The sequence below is a fragment of the Tachyglossus aculeatus genome, chromosome 1 (genome assembly GCF_015852505.1).
Source record: "Tachyglossus aculeatus isolate mTacAcu1 chromosome 1, mTacAcu1.pri, whole genome shotgun sequence".
In the NCBI taxonomy this organism is placed as follows: Eukaryota; Metazoa; Chordata; class Mammalia; order Monotremata; family Tachyglossidae; genus Tachyglossus; species Tachyglossus aculeatus.
The window spans coordinates 157,389,436-157,413,618 of record NC_052066.1 but is presented as its reverse complement, the minus strand read 5'-3'; the positions used below and the strand labels follow the sequence as shown (position 1 = coordinate 157,413,618).

At 44.9% G+C, this 24,183-nt stretch overlaps 1 protein-coding gene across 8 annotated transcripts in view; it reads right to left on the bottom strand.

Moving 5' to 3' along the window:
• CATSPERB (cation channel sperm associated auxiliary subunit beta) overlaps nucleotides 1-24,183 on the bottom strand; it is a 72,715-nt gene that overhangs the window by 22,059 nt on the left and 26,473 nt on the right. For all 8 annotated transcript variants that reach the window (XR_005451187.1, XR_005451193.1, XM_038747556.1 and 5 more), the window contains exons 15-18: nucleotides 14,485-14,637; nucleotides 8,192-8,344; nucleotides 7,004-7,148; nucleotides 5,579-5,733 (exon numbers count right to left, since the gene is read on the bottom strand). Coding sequence is in view for 6 of the 8 variants with exons in the window: in XM_038747556.1 (XP_038603484.1) it covers nucleotides 5,579-5,733; nucleotides 7,004-7,148; nucleotides 8,192-8,344; nucleotides 14,485-14,637 (606 nt within the window). In the remaining 2 variants the exon portion in view is untranslated. The remainder of the gene's footprint in view (nucleotides 1-5,578; nucleotides 5,734-7,003; nucleotides 7,149-8,191; nucleotides 8,345-14,484; nucleotides 14,638-24,183) is intronic.

Here is a 24,183-nt window from a genome sequence, read left to right as displayed (position 1 = left end):
AATCTGAGAAAAATGAAGATGATTAGTCTATAAATTAATCACCAAGTCATACTTTGAATAAAGACCTCCCTAACGCAGCCATGCAAATTAACACAAATCTGCAGGCTGGCGGTCCAACAGAAATTGGATTGAGTCAGAGAGACAAGTGAGAATTTTTTCAGTTGAAACTTTGAATTGCACCTCTGGAATTATTCTGCAGACTGCAGAGCCTCATTTTATCCTTCATTCATGGTGTCATGTGCTGCCAGGGATAAGCCCCAGATTGCTGAGGCCAGGGAAGGGCACCATGAATCTTTTATTTCCGATGAAGAAAAATTGGCCACCCTGCTGTGGAGTCATGAGCAAATGAATCATTGCCAAGGGTCTCTTCTTCATACTGAAGTATTTCCCTTAAAACCGGTGAGTAATTTGCCATTTGCAATACTTCTGAAGATCTCTGAAAGTTCCACATATCATATAACAAAAATGGAACTGCAGTCTGGCAATTATTTTCTAATGGTGTTTTGTTAAGCACTTATTATGCATGTGCCAGACATGTTATTAAGCACTGGGGTAGATACAAGCTAATCAGGTTGGACATAGTCCATGCCCCAACATAGGGCTCACAGTCTCAATCCCCATTTTACCTGAGGCACAAAGAAGTGAAGCAACTTGCCTAAGGCCATATAGCAGACAAATGGTGGAGCTGGGATTAGAACCCAGGTTCTCTGATTCCCAGGATCAATCAATCAATCAATCGTATTTATTGAGCGCTTACTATGTGCAGAGCACTGTACTAAGCGCTTGGGAAGTACAAATTGGCAACACATAGAGACAGTCCCTACCCAACAGTGGGCTCACAGTCTAAAAGGGGGAGACAGAGAACAGAACCAAACATACCAACAAAATAAAATAAATAGGATAGAAATGTACAAGTAAAATAAATAAATAAATAAATAAATAGAGTAATAAATATGTACAACCATATATACATATATACAGGTGCTGTGGGGAAGAGAAGGAGGTAAGATGGGGGGATGGAGAGGGGGACGAGGGGGAGAGGAGGGAAGGGGCTCAGTCTGGGAAGGCCTCCTGGAGGAGGTGAGCTCTCAGCAGGGCCAATCATCTGATCAGGATCATGCTCTTTCCATTAGGCCACACACCAGAGGAAGTCTCCAGGAATAATAATAATAATTTGCCATTTGTGACACTTCTGATCTCCAAAAATTCCATGAATAATATAATAAAATGGAACTGCCTCCTGGAAATTTTTTTAATGTTATTTGTTAAGTGCTTACTATGTGCCAGGCACTGTACGAAATGCTGGGCTAGGTAGCACAGTACTCTGCACACAGTAAGGGCTCACTAAATAGGAATGAATGAATACAAGATAATCAGGTTGGACACAATGTATGTACCACATGGGGCTCACAGTGTTAATCTCCATTTTACAGGTGAGGTAACTGAGACACAGAGAAGTCAGGTGAGTTACCCAAGGTCACACAGTGGAGCCTGGATTAGTAGCCAAGTCCTTCTGACTCTCAGGCCTGTGCTCTATCCACTAAGCTGTTTTGCTTCCCTTATAGAAGTGGGGCTGCTCTTGGGAAAAGAAGTTATTCTTCTCAAACTCCCACTCCACTCCACCTCATCCCATCTCAGACTGGAGTCTGGGACCAGGGACCTGGTATTTTTTAAGACCTTACTCTGTGTCAAACACTGTTCTAAACACTGGGGTAGAGATAAACTAATCAGGTCCTACCCAGGGCTCACGGTCTAAGTAGGAGGGAGAACAGATATTGAAACCCCATTTTACAGTTGAGGAAACTGAGGCACAGGGACATCAAGTGACTTGCCCAAGGTCACACAGCAGGTATGTGGTGGAGCCAGGATTAGAACCCAGGCCCTCTGACTCACAGGCCCATGTTCTTTCCACTTGGCTATGCTGCTTCCCAGGTAAGCCAAAATTCAGTGATCCCATCACATTGGTTTATGTTTCATCCACATCTTAGATGTCATTGTGGGCAGTGATCGTCTCTCTTCATTGTTGAATTGTACTTTCCCAAGCACTTAGTACGGTGCTTTGTGCACAGTAAGTGCTCGATAAATGTGACTGGATGAATGAATGTCATTCACGTTGTTCATTCATACATTCAATCATATTTATTGAGCACTTACTGTGTGCAGAGCACTGTTCTAAGCACTTGGGGAGTACAAGTCGGCAACATATAGAGACGGTCCCTACCCAACAGTGGGCTCACAGTCTTGAAGGGGAAACAGGCAACAATACAAAACATGTAGACAGGTGAAATCAAAATCGTCAGAACAGATAGAATTATAGCTATAATGCACATCATTAACAAAATTAATAATAATAATAATGGCATTTATTAAGTGGTTACTATGTGCAAAGCACTGTTCTAAGCACTGGGGAGGTTACGAGGTGATCAGGTTGTCCCACGGGGGGCTCACAGTCTTAATCCCCATTTTACAGATGAGGTAACTGAGGCACAGAGAAGTTAAGTGACTTGCCCAGTCACACAAGTCCACTAGTGGGCCAGTAGAGTGAAGGACCTTTCCAAAGAGGCTAACACGACAAAAGATTAATTTTAGGCATGGAGAGAATTGGATTTAAAATGTAAAGTCTCAGTAATTCGAGGAAAATATTGCTTTTGGTAGGTTCACTTGACCCAGATCTGAGAAGCAGCGTGGCTCAGTGGAAAGAGTCACTGGCACTGGAGTCAGAGGTCATGGGTTCAAATTCCAGCTCTGCCACTTGCTTGTCAGCAGTGTGACTTTGGGCAAGTCACTTAACTTCTCTGTGCCTCAGTTACCTCATCTGTAAAATGGGGATGAAGACTGTGAGCCACATGTGGGACAACCTGATCACCTTGTAACCTCCCCAGCATTTAGAATGGTGCTTTGCACATAGTAAGCGCTTAATAAATGCCATCATCATCATCATCTGCACTGCCTAGTGCCCTGGGCCAAGATACCCCTCGACAACGCCACTGCAGAATCCCAAGGGAGGGCTGCGCAGGTCAAATTGGGCAAACTCTAACCTAATGTTGTTAGAGCCAACTTCAGTCATGGTTGTGAATACTCAGCCCAGTCTCTAAAGAAGTGTTTAGTCATACAGTTCACCCTAGCTAGGGCACATTCCCTCACACACCATCTCTCACACAGTGGCACATTCAAGCACAGATGCACCTTTCACGTTCCACCCTTGCATTCTCGTATTTTCTTAAAGGTGCAAACCAGACAGGTGAGAATCAATTAAAAAACAGCAGAAACAATTTTTCTCAACTCTGTCATCCTTAGGGCTCTGGGTACTTTCTAATTTGACTCAGTGACAAAAAATATCTGTTTGACCCCAGGTGAAGGCGGAAGTGATAGTTTTTCATGACAGCAGAGAGCTGAGTTGGCAACCTCAGTCCCGCAAGCTGTAGCTAGCTCTTCCGTGGAAGCAAACGTGGCTCTTGAGCAGGGGACTTGTGAGGGGGTGGGGAGGGAGAAGCACTTAAAACTGCTCCAAGTGGACGTTTGGTGGGGGTGGAGAAAAAGGTGGAAGGGAGCAGAACTCGAAGAAAGGGTCTGGAGGTCCAGGGCTGACAGTCCCAGCCAGAGGGAAGGTGACAGCCAAGATCCAGTATGGTCTGGGGAGGAAACAGCTGGGATGATTAGCAGGGCTGGCTCCCCAGGCAGGAGGCAAGGGCCAGTCCTCAGGAAATCACCTGCACCCTAGATTCCAGCTCAGACTGTACCGGGCAGAGAATATGTCTGCTCATTCCATTGTATTGTGCTCTCCCAAGCACTTAGTACAGTGCTCTGCACACAGTAAGTGCTCAGTAAATACCATTGCTTGATCAGTTGATTGATTCAGTTGCCACTGCTCCAGCTCTTCCTGGTGAGGGTGCCAGCAGAAAGACATTTCCCTTCTGCCCCTCACTTGCCTCCCTCCTCCTTTGGGCCCCCAAGGGGTCTGGACTACAGGAAGCTTCTCTGGAGATTCAGGGACTGCTCTCTACCACAGTAGATGAAGGAGGAGGAGGAGGAAGATAAAAAAGAGAAACAGAGGCCTGCCCACCCAGATAATAATAATATTAATAATTATTATGGCATTTGTTAAGCACTTACTTTGTGCCAGGCGCTGTCCTCTAGGCTGTGAGCTCATTTTGGACAGGGAGTGTGTCTGTTTGTTGTTTTATTGTACTCTCCCAAGAGCTTAGTACAGTGCTTTGCACAAAGCAAGCACTCGATAAATATGATTGAATGAATCCTAAGCGCTGGGTGAATACAAGCCAATCGGGTTGGACACAGCCCCTGTCCCACATGGGGCTCACAGTCTCAATCCCCATTTTACAGATGAAGTAACTGAGGCCCAGAGAAGTGAAATGACTTGCCCAAGATCACACAGCAGACAAGTGGCAAAGCTGGGATTAGAACCCAGGACCTTCTGATTCCTTAAGACCATGCTCTATCCACTACACCACGCAGATGTGGTGCTGCCTCCAGAAGAGCCCACCCTGGTGCTGTTTCTCACAGCTTCTCCTACGGTGGAGGGAGTGTCGCTGCTAAGGGCTGGGACATGGAACCGGGAGACAGGGCAGAGGATGAGGAGGCTGGGAGGCCGAAGATGGTCATCTTTTTAGGTTCCCATCCCAGACAGCCCTGCCCTCAGGGCTGAAGAGCAACCTTAACCCTTTTCTCCTTGGCCATCATGCAATTTACTCCCTTGCTTTCATGCGAGGAGACTACAAGGAAGCCTCTCGCAGAGAAGGGGGTGTGGGGTGATCTGGTAGTTAGAGTGAGGTTGTGGAGGTCACCGTTCACCATACTCTGAGGCTGGGGACCCTTTGATTTCCAGGCTGGGGGTCTCAGCTGGGTCTCTCCCCGGGGCTGGGTCCTTGCACTTGGCGTGGACCCCGCAGGATTGCCACAGGCTTTGTGTGAGATCAGGATTGGCAAGTCATGGGGAGAGGAAGGTGGAGAGGGAGCGGAAACATGAGGGTGCTGGTGGAGGTGGGGGGAACTTCAACTGGCCAAACAGCAAGGGAGAGATGGGGAGGCTAAGCCCCTTTCCTGTGGAAGTCCAGCTCCAGTCTCTATTCCCCCAGACCCCACCATCCCAGGAGAGCTCTTCCCCAGGGCCCATCCAGGGATAACTAGACTGTAGGCTCATCCTCTAGAGTGTAAGCTCATCATGGACAGGGTATGTGTCTGCTTGTTGCTGTATTGTACTCTCCCAAGCTCTCAGTACAGTGCTCTGCACATACTCAGTGCTCGATAAATATGACTGAATGAATGGATGTGTGAACCAGGGGTGGCCTGGGACATTATTTCCTTAAAATCACTTAGCCTGACAAGTACAACTCACTGTCTCTGCAGCCTGCCAGTAACACGTCCCCTGTCCTTGGATGATTGGCTCTTTGCCCATCAACTGTGGAAGAGTTTCATTTTGTTTGGCTCTCCCGCACAAAAAGGAATTGCTGCATCCTGTCATAAAGGACCTGTGATGATGAAGTCTTAACTGGACAAAATTTAGAATCTGGGACATATCTCTCAAATGCCATATGACATCCCAATAAATGACATCACTTACCTGGGCTACTGTACCTTCAACCCTTGCTGGATATACTTCTAAAATATCATCTTTGCTGGCATTCAGATAAATTATATGTAAATTTCCCAAGTTGTTAAAATACAAAGAGAAAACCTGTACTGTGGAATGGCCAAGTTTGCTGTATTGCCCTAATCCTATTGGAAGCAAAAGAGAAAAGTATAATGGATCCACTCATTTTAAATATAAAGAAACCTTTGTATAGCATATATAAGAATTTTCTGCTGAAGGTAGCCTTTCCTGAATATTCAGAGTCCATTGCACCCAGTAAGCACTCAATAAATACAACTGAATGAATGAATGAATTCAGGAAATCTCTGAAAAAACTATGAAAATTAAGATTTTAGAGATCTGAAAAAATCATAAACCTATTATCAGAGTGTTACCTCAGGTAACTTGTCAAACTACTTGCAGCTGTGTCTGGGGTATGCCACAACTGTCAACATCTTGTGGGTAGAGTCAGCTGTCAGGTGGAAAAGGAAAAGTTTATAAGAGTTGGAGGGAAAGGGATACCATTTTCATCAGCACCCCCTAAGCTATAATACTACACCCAGGGCTCTGATGATTTAGGCACCATTCCATCAGAGAATTTAAAAATCAAGTTCATAACCATGATTTGTTATTACCCTGGATCAGTAATTCAATGAGAAAATAAGATAATTTGCAAAAATGAAGAGTACTGGGAGGAACATGGACATGGTGGGAGGGGGAGTTGTGTTCCAAGAAAAAGGAAAGGGGAAACTGAGAAACTACCTTCTTACTCATATTTTCCTTATGTTATCTGTTATATGCCAGGCACTGTTCGAAGCGCTGCGGTAGATACAAGCTAATTGGGTTGGATCCAGTCGATGTTCCATATGGGGCTCAGTGTTAATCCCCATTAATGAGGCACAGAGAAGTTCAGTGACTTGCCTAAGGTCACACAGCAGACAAGTGGCAGAGCCAGGATTAGAATCCAGATCCCTCTGACTGCCAGGCCCATGCTGTATCCACTAGGCCATGCTGTTTTATTGAGCGCTTGCTGTGTGCAGAGGACTGTACTATTACTGGAGTACAATAAAGCAGAGTTGGTAGACACATTCGCTGCCCACAAATTGAAAAGGACGGTGACCATGAGTAGAAAATCCTTAGGAATCTGCACGGGACCTGGAAGACTCTGGGAATATAAGACACAGATTTCTCCGAGGAGCAGGCTTTAAGGGTGACAAAACCTCCAGTCTGAGCTATCCCAGAAACATCCAAACCCCTTAGGCGTGGAACCTTTCCTCCCCTGGGGAGAACTTTCTTTGTCCTAATCATAGAGGGGCACCTATGAGAGGCCCCAGGGATTGGATAGTTGACTCAACATTTCCTCCTAGCTGCTGGCACAGCCTCAGTGATCTGACTTAGCCCACCTGAATACCTCACCTGCCTTAGTGATATATAATATTCCAGCCTTGGTGACAAAGATAATTTCTTGAGTGTAGACACAATCATGAATCTTCACAATTAACTCCCCGGGAAAATTGATTAGCAAATCGAACGTGTTGCCTCCATCCACTGAAAGCCAAACCTGACGGGGTGGGAGGGAAAACCATGTCCAAAAGTTACAACCTACCTACCCAGAAAAGCCATCTTACAAACCCTCAAGAGAAATAGGGGCGATTACCACCTCATTTATAATAGTGAGACCTATTCATTGGAACACTGAAGGTAGACAGATTCTACAAATTTATGCCATATTCTTTGTGGGCAGAAGGGTGCTGAGACTGTAAGTGCAGGAAATAGGAGGATGAATGGGGACTTGAGCAGTGCTATTAGCAGCATGGTATTTATTGAACGCCTATTGAGGACAATACATGGTACTAAGTATGTGGGAATGGCACATTCCCAGTCACCAGGGAACTCTGGCATGGGCTGAGGGAAATGTGCACGGAGCTGGAGTTGAATTCCTATGATTTGCAACACAATAACCTTCTGATCCTCAATACCAAATCCTCCAGGCACCCTTCATGCTCTCCAGAATCATTGCTTCTTCGAAAAGGGAATTCAAGTTCCCTGACAGCTCCCCCTTTTTAATGGCTAATCAATCAATTAATTAATCATATTTATTGAGCACTTACTGCATGCAGGGCACTGAACTAAGCACTTGGGAGGGTACAATACAACACAGTTGGTAGACATGTTCCCTGCCCACAAGGAGCTTGTAGCCTAGATGGGGAGGCAGACTCTTTTAGACTGTGAGCCCGTGGTGGACAGGGATTGTCTCTCTTTGTTGCTGAATTGTACTTTCCAAGCGCTTAGTACAGTGCTCTGCACACAGTAAGCACTCAATAAATATGACTGAATGAATGAATATTAAAATAAATGATGGATATGTACAATCAATCAATCCGTAGTATTGACTGATTGCTTACTGTGTGCCGAGTACTGTACTACGTGCTAGGGAGAGTACAACAGAACAGAGTTGGTTGACCCGTTTCTTGACCGCAACGAGCTTACCCAAGTGCTTGTGGGGCTGAAGGTGGAGTGAATAAAAGGTACAGGTCCAAATTCAAGGGTGAGGCAGAAGGGAGAAGGAGTAGGTGAAATGAGGGCTTAGATGGGGATACGTACCTGATTGCCATAAGCATAGAGAAAGTGACTTCTTGGATGGAAAAATATTCCAATGGGTTTAAAGGAACGGTCGGGGAACGTGAATATCGGGAAATTCCTTTCCTTTGAGGAGTAGTTGCTGACTCCCTTGTTCACAGAAACAAATGCCCTACTCTGCACCAGGAAAAAACAAAATGATAATTAATTACCAATAGTCATTTAAGATTTTCAAGTGTTCCTAATCCATTAGCATGTTTCATAAAAAAAAAGTTATTAGCTTCCTCAGTTATATCCATCTTGCTTAATACTGGACCACAATTTCTACATCAACCACTGGGGTTTATGGTGTTACAGAGCTCCACTCTGTCTATCAGAACCTAGTCAGCCTGGCCTCACCAGCAAGCAGAGATGAAAGCCAAAAGGATGGCACACCTCTTACTTCAGCCCTCAAAAAAGAGGCCAAGCGAGAAATGCAAAAAGGCAAATTGATTTATTGAGACAGTAGATGTTATACTGAGACAGTAGTAAAATCTTAAAACATAACTAGAATAAATTAAGGAAAACCTCAAACACACACTCCTCTGCCTCATCATCATCATCATCATCATCATCATCAATAAATCAATGATATTTGAGTGCTCACTGTTGGCAGAACACTGTACTAAGCATTTGGGAAAGTATTGTACAATAGAATTGGTAGACATGGTGTGAGCCCGTTGTTGGGTAGGGACCGTCTCTATATGTTGCCGACTTGTACTTCCCAAGCGCTTAGTACAGTGCTCTGCACACAGTAAGCACTCAATAAATATGATGATTGAATGAATAAATGAATCATCATTGGTACTTATTGAGCTCATACTATGCGCAGAGCACTGTACAAAGCGCTTGGGAGAGTACAATTCAACAGACCTGATCAATGTGTTCCCTACCCAAAACGAGCTTACAGTCTAGAGGGGGAGACAGACATTAATATAAATAACTAATTTATAGCATCTAATTTAAGTATATTTCTATATTTATGGCGCTTGTTAAGTGCTTACTATGTGCCAAGCATTATTCAGAGTGCTGGGGTACATAGATAGAAGTTAATCAAATTGGACGCAGTCCCTGTTCCACATGGGGCCCACAGTCTAAGTAGGAAGGAGTAGGAGTTAATCCCCATTTTACACGATGAAGTAACTGAGGCACAGAGAAGTTCAGTGACCTGCCCAAGATCACACAGCAGGTGTATATGGAAGAGCCAGAATTAGAACCTAGGTCCTCTGACTCTCACGTCCGTGCCCTTTCCAGTAGGCCACTCTGCTTCTCTAATTTTATTCTTTCAATCGTATTATTCAATCGTATTTTATCAGATATGGACAACTGCCACTCACTATACCACCTCTAGTGCAAGCAAAAAAGTTACTTAAGCCCTGTTGCTCCACCAGAATTTTTCAAGGTGGACTGTTTGAACACGAGAAGCACACAAGCGTGCCAGCAGCGTGCCAGCAGTAGGACCAACTCTGGATTGATCTTCAAAAGAGAAGAGAAGCAGCATGGCCTAATGGATAGAGCACGTGCCTGGGAGTCAGAAGGACACCCCAGGCTCTGCCACCAGTTTGCTGCTGTATGACCTTGGACAAGTCACTTCACTTCTCTGAGTCTCTGTTCCCTTATCTGTATAATGGGGATCAAGACTGTGAGCCCGATGAGGGACAGGGATTGTGTCCAACCTCATTGTCTTGTACCTACCCTAGCACTTAGTACGGTGGCTGGCACATAGTAAGTGCTTAACAAATACCACAATTATTATGAATTATTAAGAGAAGCAGCATGGTGAAGTGGATAGAGCATGGGACTGGGAGTCAGAAGGTCATCATGGGTTCTAATTCTGGCTCTGTCACTTATCTGTTGTGTGACCTTGGGCAAGTCACTTCACTTCTCTGGACCTCAGTTACCTCGTCTGTAAAATGGGGATGAAGACTGTGAGCCCCATGTGGGACTGGGACTGCGTCCAACCTGATTACCTTGTATCTACTCCAGCACTTAGAACAGTTCCGGGCCCATAGTAAGCGCTTAACAAATATCATCATTATTATTATTATCATTATTACTATTATTATTCTTAAATGCTTTCTTGTCTGCCCTTCTTTTCCAGCAGTAGAATCACTGGGCAATGGGACAACTTGCAAGCCAAAGTTAGTTTATGCAGATTATTTGAGGGCAATGGGTAAATTCAAGTGATCAGATGTCCTTTTGCATTAGGTCCCACTTTTAGCTGGAGTGACGTGGAAGGGGCAGCAGGGAGCCAGCAGCCAGGCTGGATTAGAGGGAGAAGGCTGTGGCAGCAGAGGAACCAATGCCGAGCTTCCTCCTGACCGCTCCCATGCCCACGCAGCTTCCTCTTGGCCAACCAGATTGGATGCATTTCCCCTGTAACATGCAGGGAACAGTCAGAGGGCCCAGAGGAGATGACCTCAAAGCCAGCTAGTCAGCCAGCTAGCCAGCCAGCTAGCCAGCCAGTCATCTGAGGCATTGGCACTGTTGCAGCTGTTTTTCACCTGCACTCTTCTGCTACCACCACTGTCCTCTGCTCCTGGAGACTGAATGCTGCGTAAAAGAAGCCATCAGAGAGAAAATGTCAACCTTTAGAGGACCCCCCGGGGAAACACACTTTATTCAGAGGTTCAAAAAGACGTCCTTATGAAAGAGTGTAACCCACTGACATAGGGGGGTCAAGGCCAAATTAAGTAGCATAAAGTAATACCATTATACAACATACTGGAGGTGCAGATGGCATGATGTTATCATGTTGATGGTGTCGGAAGTAATGGGAGTACAGTGGATTGCCATATTAGCTAGTGACATTTTCCCTGTCTCAGAGTGGCCAAATGTCTGAAGCTGGCCCTGGTTAAAAAGAGCACTCAAGGATGGAAAGGAGATAGCTGAGTCGTTCGATCACTTCCTCAATTTGATTTTTACTGTGGAAGATTTTAAAGGGATCTTCACCCGCAAATAGATTTTTGTGTCCGTCAGGTTAGAGGAACTGAATCGAACTGAGTTGATCATATTATCAATAGGGTAAAAAAAAATCCAAATCAGAAACAGGTCACCAAGATTAGCTGGCATCCACCTGAGAGTTCTGAATGAACTCGAATGAGAAATTGCAAAACTCCTGGTTGACTGTGTAACTTATTGTTATGTACAGCTCCTGAAGCAAAGGGTTGATGGAACACCGACAAAATGCCCATCTATAAAAAGGATACCAGAGGTGATTCTGACAGTTACAGACTAATGGCTAGTCTTGATTTTACATTTTAAAAATGAGTATAATCAATGATTAAACTTGGGATGTTTAAGCCCTGAGGAAAATACAACTTTTTTGGGGGAAAGGCAACATAGTTTCTGAAAGGGGAAATCAAGTCTCACTAATCTACTGGAATTATTTCCAAAGTTCAACAAACATTTGGAAAGATGGAAACCAGAAGACATAAAGTATTTAAAATTTTCAAAAAGCCTTAGATAAGGTTCCCTGCCAAAGACTCAACCCCCACCCGCCTCAAGTAGTTATGGGGTGGGAAAAATATCTGGGGTCCCCTATGGGGGTATCCAAGAGGAACAGTGAGCAGGTGGTAAGAGTGATAATAGTAATATTGAGCACCCACTGGGAGCAACACACTGTACTGTACTAAGGCTTGGAAAAGTGCAAAAGAAGAGCAAGACATGTTTCCCACCACAAGGAGCTTACACTGTTAATTAGGAGACAGACATAAACATATCTACAGAGTAATCTGAATAAATAGTTGATTGCTGCTACTCATATATATATATATAATAAAAATATATATATACAAGTTCTGAGAAAGGGTATCAATCAATGCACTTACTGAGGGTTTATGGTGTGCAATAGTAGTAATAGTATTGAGTGCTTATTTTGGGCCAAGTACTGTACTAAGCCCGTGGGAGAGTGCAATACAATAAAGTTAGTAGATATGTTCCCCGCACACAAGGAGCTCACAGTATGGCGGGGGAGACAGACATTAATATAAATAAATTATACATATGTACATAAGTGCTGTGGGTGGGGAGAATGTCAAGTGCTCAAAAGATACAGGCAGATCCAAGGAGTGTAGAGTCTAGAGGGGAAAGAAAATACTCCTCACTCTAGGCAAAAACTTATCACTCTCGGCTTCAAGGCTCTCCATCACCTCACTCCCTCCTACCTCACCTCCCTTCTCTCCTTCTACAGCCCAGCCCGCACCCTCCACTCCTCTGCTGCTAACCTCCTCACTGAACCTCGCTTCACCTGTCCCACCGTCAGCCCTCGGCCCACATCCTTCCCCTGGCCTGGAATGCCCTCCCTCCACACATCCGCCAAGCTAGCTCTCTTCCTCCCTTCAAAGCCCTACTGAGAGCTCACCTCCTCCAAGAGGCCTTCCCAGACTGAGCCCCCTTTTTCCTCTCCTCCTCCCCATTCCCCCGCCCTACCTCCTTCCCCTCCCCACAGCACTTGCATATATATTTGTACAGATTAATTACTCTATTTATTTTACTTGTACATATTTACTATCCTATTTATTTTGTTAATGATGTGCATATAGCTTTAATTCTATTTGTTCTGATGACTTTGACACCTGTCTACATGTTTTGTTTTGTTGTCTGTCTCCCCCTTCTAGACTGTGAGCCCATTTTTGGGTAGGGACTGTCTTTATATGTTGTCAACTTGTACTTCCCAAGTGGTTAGTACAGTGCTCTACACACAGTAAGTGCTCAATAAATACGATTGAATGAATAAATATGCAAGATCTAGAGAGGACTGAGCTGATGTGACTCAGGGTGTTGGTAATTAATCAGGGAAGACTTGTTGGAAAAGTAGAAGAGTTTTAAACAATGGAAGACCTGTGGTATGTTGGATGTGTTGGGGGAGGGAGTTCCAGGTAGAGGGAAAAGAGTGAGCAAAAGGAATGGAGAGATGAGTCAAAAGCAAAGTACAGTGTGGATTGCTGGGAAGGAATAAAGACGGCCACTTGGGGCAGAGCAGGTGAAGAGAGACAATAAAATAATAATAATTATAATCATAGTATTTGTTAAGCACTTACTATGTGTCAGGCACTGTACTAAGTGCTGGGATAGATGCAAGATAATTGGGTTGGACTCAGTCTCTGTCCCACATAGTCTTAATCCCCATTTTACAGATGGGGGAACAGAGACACAGAGAAGTAAAGCGACTTGCCCAAGGTCACACAGCAGACAAGTGGTGGAGCCGGGATTAGAACCCAGGGCCTTCTGACTCCTAGGCCCATGCTCTATCCACTATATTTATAAGGTATTTGTTCACTGAATTGTTTGCTCCGCTATTTCACACTTCCTACTTTGTACTTGGCCTTTCTCTGGCTTTCTAGCCCTGAGTAGGACAGGGTCTGTGTCTAACCTGATCATCTTGTATTTACCCCAACACTTAATACAGTATTTGACACATAACAAGCACTTAAATATCACTATTATTGTCATTATTATTTATCTGTAAATCATTTTTGTTCATCTCCCCCAGTAGGTTGTAGACTCCTTAAGGGCAGAAAAGACATATTTTATTACTGATTTACTTAGTCTCTCAAGTCCTTAGTAAAGTGCTTAGCACTCAAGAAGCACTTAAGAAATTCCTCTGATTGACTGATTGATTGGGAAGAGGATGAAAACAATGGAAAAGGTGGACAATAAGAGAACAAGGAAAACATATTAGGAAAGGCAGATGAATAAAAGCAGTTTGAATTTCATCTTGCTCTGTGTAGCTTAATGGAACTTCACTTTGAATTGCATTCAGGATTCATACTTTTACTAACAAGCATGGGAGATTAAAAAACTATCATAGTTAGCTTGTTGTCTTATGCTGTCGCGTCATCACCGATCCATAGCGACGCCATGGACACATCCCTCCCAGAACACTCCACCTCCATTTGCAATCGTTCTGGTAGTATATCCAAAGAATTTACTTGGTAAAAATATAAAAGTGGTTTACTATTACCTCCCTTAGTGAGTAAGCTTGAGTCTCCACTCTCAACTTTCCTGTGCTGCTGCTGTCCAGCACATATGAGTTTTGACTTGTAGCACTGGTGAAAAAATCCTATCGATCTGGAATGTCATTGAAAAAGTCATGCCAACTATTTAGAAAAGTCTTCTGGCTTGGGCCAGTTTTACCTTGAAATGTACGGTAAATCCAAAAGCCAAATTGTTTTTTTTTTTTTTTTTTATCAAAGCGACTGTTAATGTACAGGAAGAAACCACGGAAGAAACAGAGCAACACACAGAAATGAAAATCCTCAGGATCTATGACATACCTCAGTTTCACAAAGACTGATCCCAGACTTCTTCTCATGGTCCACAAGAAATGATACCACTTTTCTGGGGTGTACTTTACCCATCTTTTTAGACAAAGGAAGGCAACTATGCCAATCAACAAATGGTTCCTTACTATAGAAACACGTAGCTACCTACCAGAAAGAGAAAGTTCAGTCAGATAAATCAGTAAATCTGTAGTAGTTGTTTTCAATCTCATGGAATCCATGCAATAAACCACACAATATTACCTGGAAGGATTATCCCACATTAGTGATTAATTTAAGGATTTAAAACATTGGAATTGAGTTTTGGTATCACATATTTCTACTAAGTGACAATTCCCTTCATTCAATGATTCTGAATCTCTCCAGCACTGTAGACCTCTCCATTGGTTTATCTTTGGGGTCCCCCTCACAAAGCCCAGTTTAGGGAAGCACCACTTTTTCATTAGAATAATAAGCTCGAAGAATCCTACCCAAGGAAATTTGATTTTCTCAGAAATTTCAAGGATTTATTCATTCATTCATTCATTCAATCAATCATATTTATTGAGTGCTTACTGTGTGCAGAGCACTGTACTAAGCGCTTGGGAAGTACAAGTTGGCAACATATAGAGACAGTCCCTACCCAACAGTGGGTTCACAGTCTAGAAGGGGGAGACAGACAGCAAAACAAAACATATTAACAAAATAAAATAAATAGAATAAATATGTACAAGTAAAATAAATAGAGTAATAAATATGTACAAACATATATACATATATACAGGTGCTGTGGGGAGGGGAAGGAGGTAAGGCGGGGAGGATGGGGAGAGGGAGGAGGGGGCTCAGTCTGGGAAGGCCTCCTGGAGGAGGTAGGGCTTTGAAGGGAGGAAGCTCTCAGTAGGGCTTTGAAGGGAGGAAGAGAGCTAGCTTGGCGGATGTGCAGAGGGAGGGCATTCCAGGCCAGGGGGAGGACGTGGGCTGGGGGTCGACGGCGGGACAGGAGAGAAAGAGGCACGGTGAGGAGATTAGTGACAGAGGAGCAGAGGGTGTGGGCTGGGCTGTAGAAGGAGAGAAGGGAGGTGAGGTAGGAGGGGGTGAGGTGATGGACAGCCTTGAAGCCGAGGGTGAGGAGTTTTTGCCTGATGAGTAGGTTGATTGGTAACCACTGGAGATTTCTGAGAAGGGGAGTAACATACCCAGAGTGTTTCTGCACAAAGATGATCCGGGCAGCAGCGTGAAGTATGGATTGAAGTGGGGAGAGACAGGAGGATGGGAGATCAGAGAGGAGGCTGAGGAAGTAATCCAGTGGGGATAGGATGAGAGATTGAATGAGCAGGGTAGTGGTTTGGATGGAGAGGAAAGGGCGGATCTTGGCGTTGTTGCAGAGGTGAGACCAGCAGGTTTTGGTGACGGCTTGGATGTGAGGGGTGAACGAAAGAGCGGAGTTGAGGATGACACCAAGGTTGCGGGCTTGTGAGACGGGAAGGATGGTAGTGCTGTCAACAGTGATGGGAAAGTCAGGGAGAGGGCAGGGTTTGGGAGGACACTCTTATCCTTTTTAACTGTCTCTCAAGAAAAGATCTCCTGCCTGCTTTCAAAATCAACCCCCTCCACCTGTGACTCTGGCTGAGTGCTGAAAATAATAATAATAATTTTAAAAAAACCTAATCAAGATAGTGTCAGCTTACACCGCCACCCCCACCCCATGTCCCACCACCCTCCTTGCCATCCTCCACACTGCATTCACTATCCTTACCACCTCAGAAGCAAGCAGGTTTTCAGGGGTCAGAGAGGTGGTGACGGCTGTGGTGGCAAGCGAGGGGAATTTTTTTGTGGAGTGGGGGTGGAGGGAGTGGCTAGCCATCCACTGAAGAAGATGGTGAGTAAGCCATCCAAGGCTTCAGAGCTTCCTCCATCCCTCCCAGCAACCCTTCACCGCTCCATCCCACTGCTCCTGCTGATCCCCTTCCCCATTGCTCCAGAACGTTCATTCATTCTGGGACTTTTCTAATTTTGGGGCAGAGCTCAGGCTGGTGCTGGCTTACTTCATTCATTCACTCACTCATTTAATCATATTCATTGAGCATTTACTGTGAGCAGAGCACTGTACTAAGCACTTGCGAGAGTACAATACAACTTATGAGCTTATGGCCTAGAGGACATTCCAGCACTACTCTGCCCATAATAATAATAATAATAATAATGGCATTTATTATGCACTTAAAATCCCCTCCCTCCTCAAATCCACCAGACAATTACTCTCTCCCCAGTCAAAGCCTTATTGAAGGCCCATCTCCTCCAAGAGGCCTTCCCAGACTAAGCACCACTTTTCTTCATCTCCCACTCCCTTCTGCGTCACCCTGACTTACTCCCTCTGATCTTTTCCCCAGCCCCCAACCCCATAGCACTTATCTGTAATTTTATTTATTTGTATTGATGTCAGTCTCCCCCACTCTAGATTGTGAGCTCATTGTGGGCAGGGATTGTCACTGTTTATTGTTGTATTGTACTTTCCCAAGTGCTTAGTACAATGCTCTGCACACAATAAGCACTTAATAAATACAATTGAACGAATGAATGAATGTTTGTCAAGCACTGTTCTAAGCACTGGGGTAGGTACAAGCTAATCAGGTTTGACACAGTCCCTGTCCCACATGGGGCTCACAGTCTTAATACCCATTTTACAGATTAGATAACTGAGGCACAGAGAAGTTAAGTGACTTGCCCAAGGTCACACAGCAGACAAGCAGCCGATCCAGGATTAGATCCCAGTCCTTCTGACTCCCAAGCCCGTGACCTATCCACTAGGCCATGCTGCTGCCTTTTTAAAGGGAAGGCAGCTGTGGGGTGGAGCACAGGGGAGGTAGCAGGGTGTCATAGTAATACTCCACAACAAAGCTGCCCAGCGGGGTTGGGTGGGGGAGCAGCATGATGGGATGGGAGGAGGGGTTGTCAGCTCAGGTCCCTGTAAACCCAAGGCCCTGGTTTTAAACCCAAGGAGTCCCTACATTAATCTGGACTTATCTGGAGCCTCTAGTTGCCCCTTGGTAATAGTCATCTGCAAAACCCTTTCATGAGGCACAAATCATACAATTGCTATGCCTACATTGAGAACCTATCTTGGCAGTTAAACAATAATAATTAAAAGGATCAGAGGCTGCTGATTAACAATCCACACACAGTCTCCAGGGAAGATGACAGTGATAACAACTGAATCCAATTCATCTTGAGAACATTTGGTTGGGCTGTGTAGACAAGGCTGCAGGTCAAAGTTATAGTTTCCTTGTGCAGACTTCCAGATTGGCCTGGGATTTCATATTAGGCCATTAATGCCCAGGGGTACTGGTGTCCCTCTTCCCCTTTCCCATCTCAGCTGCTGGCCTGCATAGGCCCTGAATTCCAAGGCCACTCAGGAAGAGGAAAGCAAGGAGAGGAAGGGTCAAGGATAAGGAGGGGAAAAGGTCTGAGTTGCTGTCAACCAAGGTGGTATGGTAATGTGGTGATGTGATGAGGATTTTGATCCTGGGGTGGATTTAGGCTTGTGAGAAAGAACAGTATCATCATCAATGGTATTTACTGAGTGCTTACCTTGGGCAGAACACTATACTAAGCACTTGGAAGAGTACAATACAATGCTCTCCTAACAGTGTCTTTTGAGTCCACATGACCCAAATACTCTGAGTATTGTAGGTTCTGAACTGTGGCTAAAATTAACTTTTGAACTGGAAAAACTTTTCCAGGAAAAATACTAGCCATGGAATCTATAAGATTATTAGATTACTAACCCACCAAGATTTTCCCAGTAGTCCACTGAGCTGATCTCTCTCTGGCATAGACACCTCGTCAACTCTGGATATTGGCTAATCCATTTTAACCAGGAATTAAACAGAGTCCCACTGCCTTGAGTCCAAAGGTAGCTAGCATTCTTAAATTGTGAGCCACACAAGCTACTTCTAACTACTGCTTTTTGTTGGAGTGAAAATGGAATTAGGGATGCTATGGCTAAACTCTGGGTTTAATAGCCCTTAAGACTCTTCAAACTACCATGCACTGTGCCTTCTGTGAACAAGATGAAGCCTTAGTCCCTAGCCGTTAGTTAAGAGTGCAGTGTCTCTCTGACAAAGTGAGATAATAATAATAGTATCTGTTAAGCACTTACTATGCATCAGGCACTGTACTAAATGCTGGGGTGGATACAAGAAAATCAGGTTGGACACAGTCCCTGTCCCGCATGGGGCTCACAGTTTTAATCCCCATTTTACAGATGAGGGAACCGAGGCACAGAGAAGTGAAGTGACTTGCCCAAGGCCACACAGCAGACAAGTGGAATTAACTAACTCCCCCTTCTATTGAGAAATATCAATTCTGGTTAGTTATACAATGCCAATTATGGAAAATTACAAAACTATTTCTCCTCCCTTATTGACACCCATGCCCATCACCCCCGCCAGCTCTTCCGTACATTCAACTCCCTTCTCAGGCCCCCAGTTCCTCCCCCTCCTCCTTCCCTCACCCCCAACGATCTAGCCTCCTACTTCATTAACAAAATTAAATCCATCAGGTCCGACCTCCCCAAAGTCACTTCCCCCCCTTCTCCAACCCCCCAGCTCTCAACACTCTCTGCTACTCTCCCATCCTTCCCAGCAGTATCCTCAGAGGAGCTCTCCTCCCTCCTCTCAAGTGCTACTCTGGCCACCTGTGCTTCTGACCCCATTCCCTCTCATCTCATGAAATCTCTCGCTCCATCCCTTCTCCTCTCCTTAACTTCCATCTTCAACCGCTCACTCCCCTCTGCCTTCAAACATGCCCATGTCTCTCCCATCCTAAAAAATCCCTCTCTTGACCCCACCTCACCTTCTAGTTATCGCCCCATATCCCTCCTATCCCTCCTACCATTCCTTTCCAAACTCCTTGAACGAGTTGTCTACACACACTGCCTAGAATTCCTCGACAACAACTCTCTCCTCGACCCCCTCCAGTCCGGCTTCCGTCCCCTACATTCCATGGAAACTGCCCTCTCAAAGGTCACCAATGACCTCCTGCTTGCCAAATCCAACGGCTCCTACTCTGTCCTAATCCTCCTCGACCTCTCAGCTGCCTTTGACACTGTGGACCACCCCCTTCTCCTCAACACGCTATCTGACCTGGTCTTCACAGACTCCGTCCTCTCCTGGTTCTCCTCTTATCTCTCTGGTCGTTCATTCTCAGTCTCTTTTGCAGGCTCCTCCTCCCCCTCCCATCCCCTTACTGTGGGGGTTCCCCAAGATTCAGTGCTTGGTCCCCTTCTGTTCTCAATCTACACGCACTCCCTTGGTGACCTCATTTGCTCCCATGGCTTCAACTATCATCTCTACGCTGATGACACCCAGATCTACGTCTCCTGGTCTCCTGGTCTCTACGCCCCTGCTCTCTCCCCATCTCTCCAGGCTCGCATCTCCTCCTGCCTTCAGGACATCTCCATCTGGATGTCTGCCCGCCACCTAAAGCTCAACATGCCGAAGACTGAACTCCTTGTCTTCCCTCCCAAACCTTGCCCTCTCCCTGACTTTCCCATCTCTGTTGACGGCACTACCATCCTTCCCGTCTCACAAGCCCGCAACCTTGGTGTCATCCTCGACTCCGCTCTCTCATTCACCCTTCACATCCAAGCCGTCACCAAAACCTGCCGGTCTCAGCTGCGCAACATTGCCAAGATCCGCCCTTTCCTCTCCATCCATACGGCTACCCTGCTCATTCAAGCTCTCATCCTATCCCATCTGGACTACTGCATCAGCCTTCTCTCTGATCTCCCATCCTCGTGTCTCTCTCCACTTCAATCCATACTTCATGCTGCTGCCCAGATTATCTTTGTCCAGAAACGCTCTGGGCATATTACTCCCCTCCTCAAAAATCTCCAGTGGCTACCAATCAATCTGCGCATCAGGCAGAAACTCCTCACCCTGGGCTTCAAGGCTGTCCATCACCTCGCCCCCTCCTACCTCACCTCCCTTTTCTCCTTCTACAGCCCGGCCCGCACCCTCCGCTCCTCTGCCGCTAATCTCCTCACTGTATCTCGTTCTCGCCTGTCCCACCATCGACCCCCGGCCCACGTCATCCCCCGGGCCTGGAATGCCCTCCCTCTGCCCATCCGCCAAGCTAGCTCTCTTCCTCCCTTCAAGGCCCTGCTGAGAGTTCACCTCCTCCAAGAGGCCTTCCCAGACTGAGCCCCTTCCTTCCTCTCCCCCTCGTTCCCCTCTCCATCCCCCCCATCTTACCTCCTTCCCTTCCCCACAGCACCTGTATATATGTATATATGTTTGTACATATTTATTACTCTATTTATTTATTTATTTTACTTGTACATATCTATTCTATTTATTTTATTTTGTTAGTATGTTTGGTTTTGTTCTCTGTCTCCCCCTTTTAGACTGTGAGCCCACTGTTGGGTAGGGACTGTCTCTATATTTTGCCAATTTGTAGTTTCCAAGCGCTTAGTACAGTGCTCTGCACATAGTAAGTGCTCAATAAATACGATTGATTGATTGATTGATTGATTGGAAATGGGGTCATGTCTTCTTTCGAAATTGATTGTATAATTGATGGCATAAACCATCTTCTTGGCCCAAAAACAGACCACTGGCACCAAAACCACTGGTCCCATCACCATAGCTAAAGCTAATACTCATGTGTGCCATTTCATCTAAGCAGCAGTCTCCTTTTGGCCTTGACTTCACTGGTCATTGTCCTGCATTTAGCACATGTGATGGTGGTGGTGAGGTAGGGAGAGGAGAAGGGGGAGGCAGGTGCAGGCTCAGATGTTCAGCACCAGAGCTCACCATGGTTCCCATTGACCCAAAGGCACAGATAGCTTTCAACCTGGGCTTGGTCCCACTGATTTCAACTCTCTTTTTTGATCAGCATTTCTGTCATCATTACTTCAGGCTCAATTTTACCACCTTTCTTTCCCTAATCCATAAGAGCATCTTGGCCTCTTGCCAGGGCTTTAAGATCAGAGCTACTATCACAGTAGGTCCCTAGCCAGTGGCACTGGCTGACTTCATGTCTCCGGGCCACACACAGCTTCTTTAGGGAAAAGCAGTCTCCAGGAGTCTTCTACCCTTCTGGTCCCAGACTCTAACGTGTCTTAATTTTTCATTTACTGCTAGAATATAGCAGATATTTAGATCATAGTTTCTATATTATTATTATTATTATGGTGTTTGTTAAGCATTTACTATGTGCCAAGAACTGTTCTAAGTGCTGGGGTAGATACAAGCTACTCAGTTCAGACACAGACCCTGTCCCATATGAGGAGCACAGTCTAAGTAGGAGGAAGAACAGACATTGAATCACCATTCAATGAGGAACCTGAGGCACAGAGAAGTTAAGTGACTTGCCCAAAGTCATTAAATCATTTTTTCTTTTCCCCCTTTCAATAAAAACACTGAATCTGAGATTTTGGTCCCAGAGATGGGGTCTAAGATGTTTCTAATTGTTGTTTGGTCATGGCAAGGTCAAGAAAGCTGTTTACAGAAATAGCCTGCCTCCACTCACCTTTCCTAGCTTAAGACTTTTACTTTCATAACTTTTAACATTTATTAAACACCTACAGTTAATTTCTCAACTGTACCATTAACAGAGATATTTTAATTTTACAAACCCAACTACCTTAGTGTGGTCAAAGTATAATAATCAATTCAAAGGCAAATCAGCAGGTTAATTGGTTCTCTTGACAGTGCATGATGTTATACTCCCTACTGTTGTATTGTACTCTCCCAAGCGCTTAATACACTGCTCTGCACACAGTAAGTGCTCAGTAAATATGATTGAATGAATGAATGTGGTGCCCCTCGAGTCTCTGTTCTGGGTCCCTTTCTATTCTCAATCTACCTCTGCTTCCTCAGGGCGCTCATCTGCTTCCATCCTTCCATGGCTTCAACTATAATCTCTCTACTCCTCTGCACTCTGACATTTCCTTTTATCTCTAGGACATCTTATCTCTATGCGGATGTTGCACTGGTAGTTCAAGCTGAGTAAGTCTTAAACCGAACGTCCTATATTCTCCCACAAATCCTCTTGCTCACCTTATTTTCCTATCACAACTGAGAAAATCACTATCCTTCCCATCTCACAAACCTGCAACCCTGAAGAAGCAGCATGGCCTACTGGATAGAGCACAGGCCTGGGAGTCAGAAGGACCTGGATTCTAATTCTGGCTCTGCCACTTGCCTGCTGTGTGACCTCAGGCAAGTCACCTAACTTCTCTGGGTCTCAGTTCCCTCATCTGGAAAATGGAGCCCGATGTTGGACATGAACTGTGTCCAACCTGATTAAATCGTATCTTCCCTAGAGCTTACTTAGTATTTGGCACAAAGTAAGCCCTTAACAGATACCATTTTTAAAAAAAACTGGCATTATCTTTTACTCCTCCCTCTTTTTGAAATCCCTCATCCCCTCAATCTGCCACCATATCTTTTGATTCTTTCTCCACAACTTTCCAGAATCTGTTCCTTGCTCTCCATCCAAATGGCTCCCACTCTAGTCCAGTCACTTATATCCTGACCTGACTACTTCATCAGCCTCCTCTCTGATCTTCTAGTCCCGTTTTCATACTTCATTCTACTTCCTAGATCAATTTTCTAAGATGTCTTTCAGCACACATCTCCCTATAAATGATTGTTCATTTCTTTCAGCATCCAACAGAAACTCCTAACCCTTAGCTTTAAATTTCTCCTCACTGCTTTTTCTTGCTCCTTTCCCACTCCACCCAACTTTCAATCTTCATTCCCCTAAAGCCAAATGCCATCCACTTGCAATCTTCATGGGTCTAGAGCCAACCTATTCACCATGCCTCATTCTTACTTTCCCACTGCTGACCTCTGGCTTACACTTGACTTTACCCTTTACCTGGTCCTTTCATATCTGACAGACAATGGCTCTTCCTTTCTCTGAAGCCCTTCTGAGATGTCTTCACCTCCAGGAGGATTTCCCTGCCCAATCTCTTATTTTCCCACTTCATGTCCCCCAACTGCTACATCAGCCTTCCTACATTAGGTAAGTACTTACATTCTTACCACCCTAGTAGCATTTCTGAACATATCATATATATTCTATTGCTTCCCTTACAAGTAACTTCCTTCAGGGTCTGACTCCTCTGCTAGATTGTAAATAATAATAAATAATAATGAAGTTTTTTGTTAAGTGCTTACTATGTGCCAAGCACTGTTCTAAAGTAATCAGGTTGTCCCACGTGGGGCTCACAGTCTTAATCCCCATTTTACAGATGAGGTAACTGAGGCCCAGAGAAGTGACTTGCCCAGGGTCACACAGCTGATAAGTGTAGAGTCAGGATTAGAACCCATGACCTCTGACTCCACGGAGCCAGTGATCATATATTCTTACTCTTTGGTTCTTTCCTAAGGGTGTAGTACACTGCTCTGCGCATAGTAGACTCTCCATAAATACTATTGGCTGACTGAGACAGTGTCATCCTCTTGAGGGTTTACTGACAAAGGCTGGTGCTTCAGGCAGAACAACAGGGGGGATAAAATGCTAGTCAAAGAACCCTGTGGGAAGCCTGGGGAGTATGCTTCTCATTCATTCATTCAATCATATTTATTGTGCGCTTACTGTGTGCAAAGTGCTTGAGAGAATACAACGTAACAATAAACAGATACATTCCCTGCCCACAGCAAGCTTAAAGTTACCAAATGGTTCTTTACCTGTAATAAATAC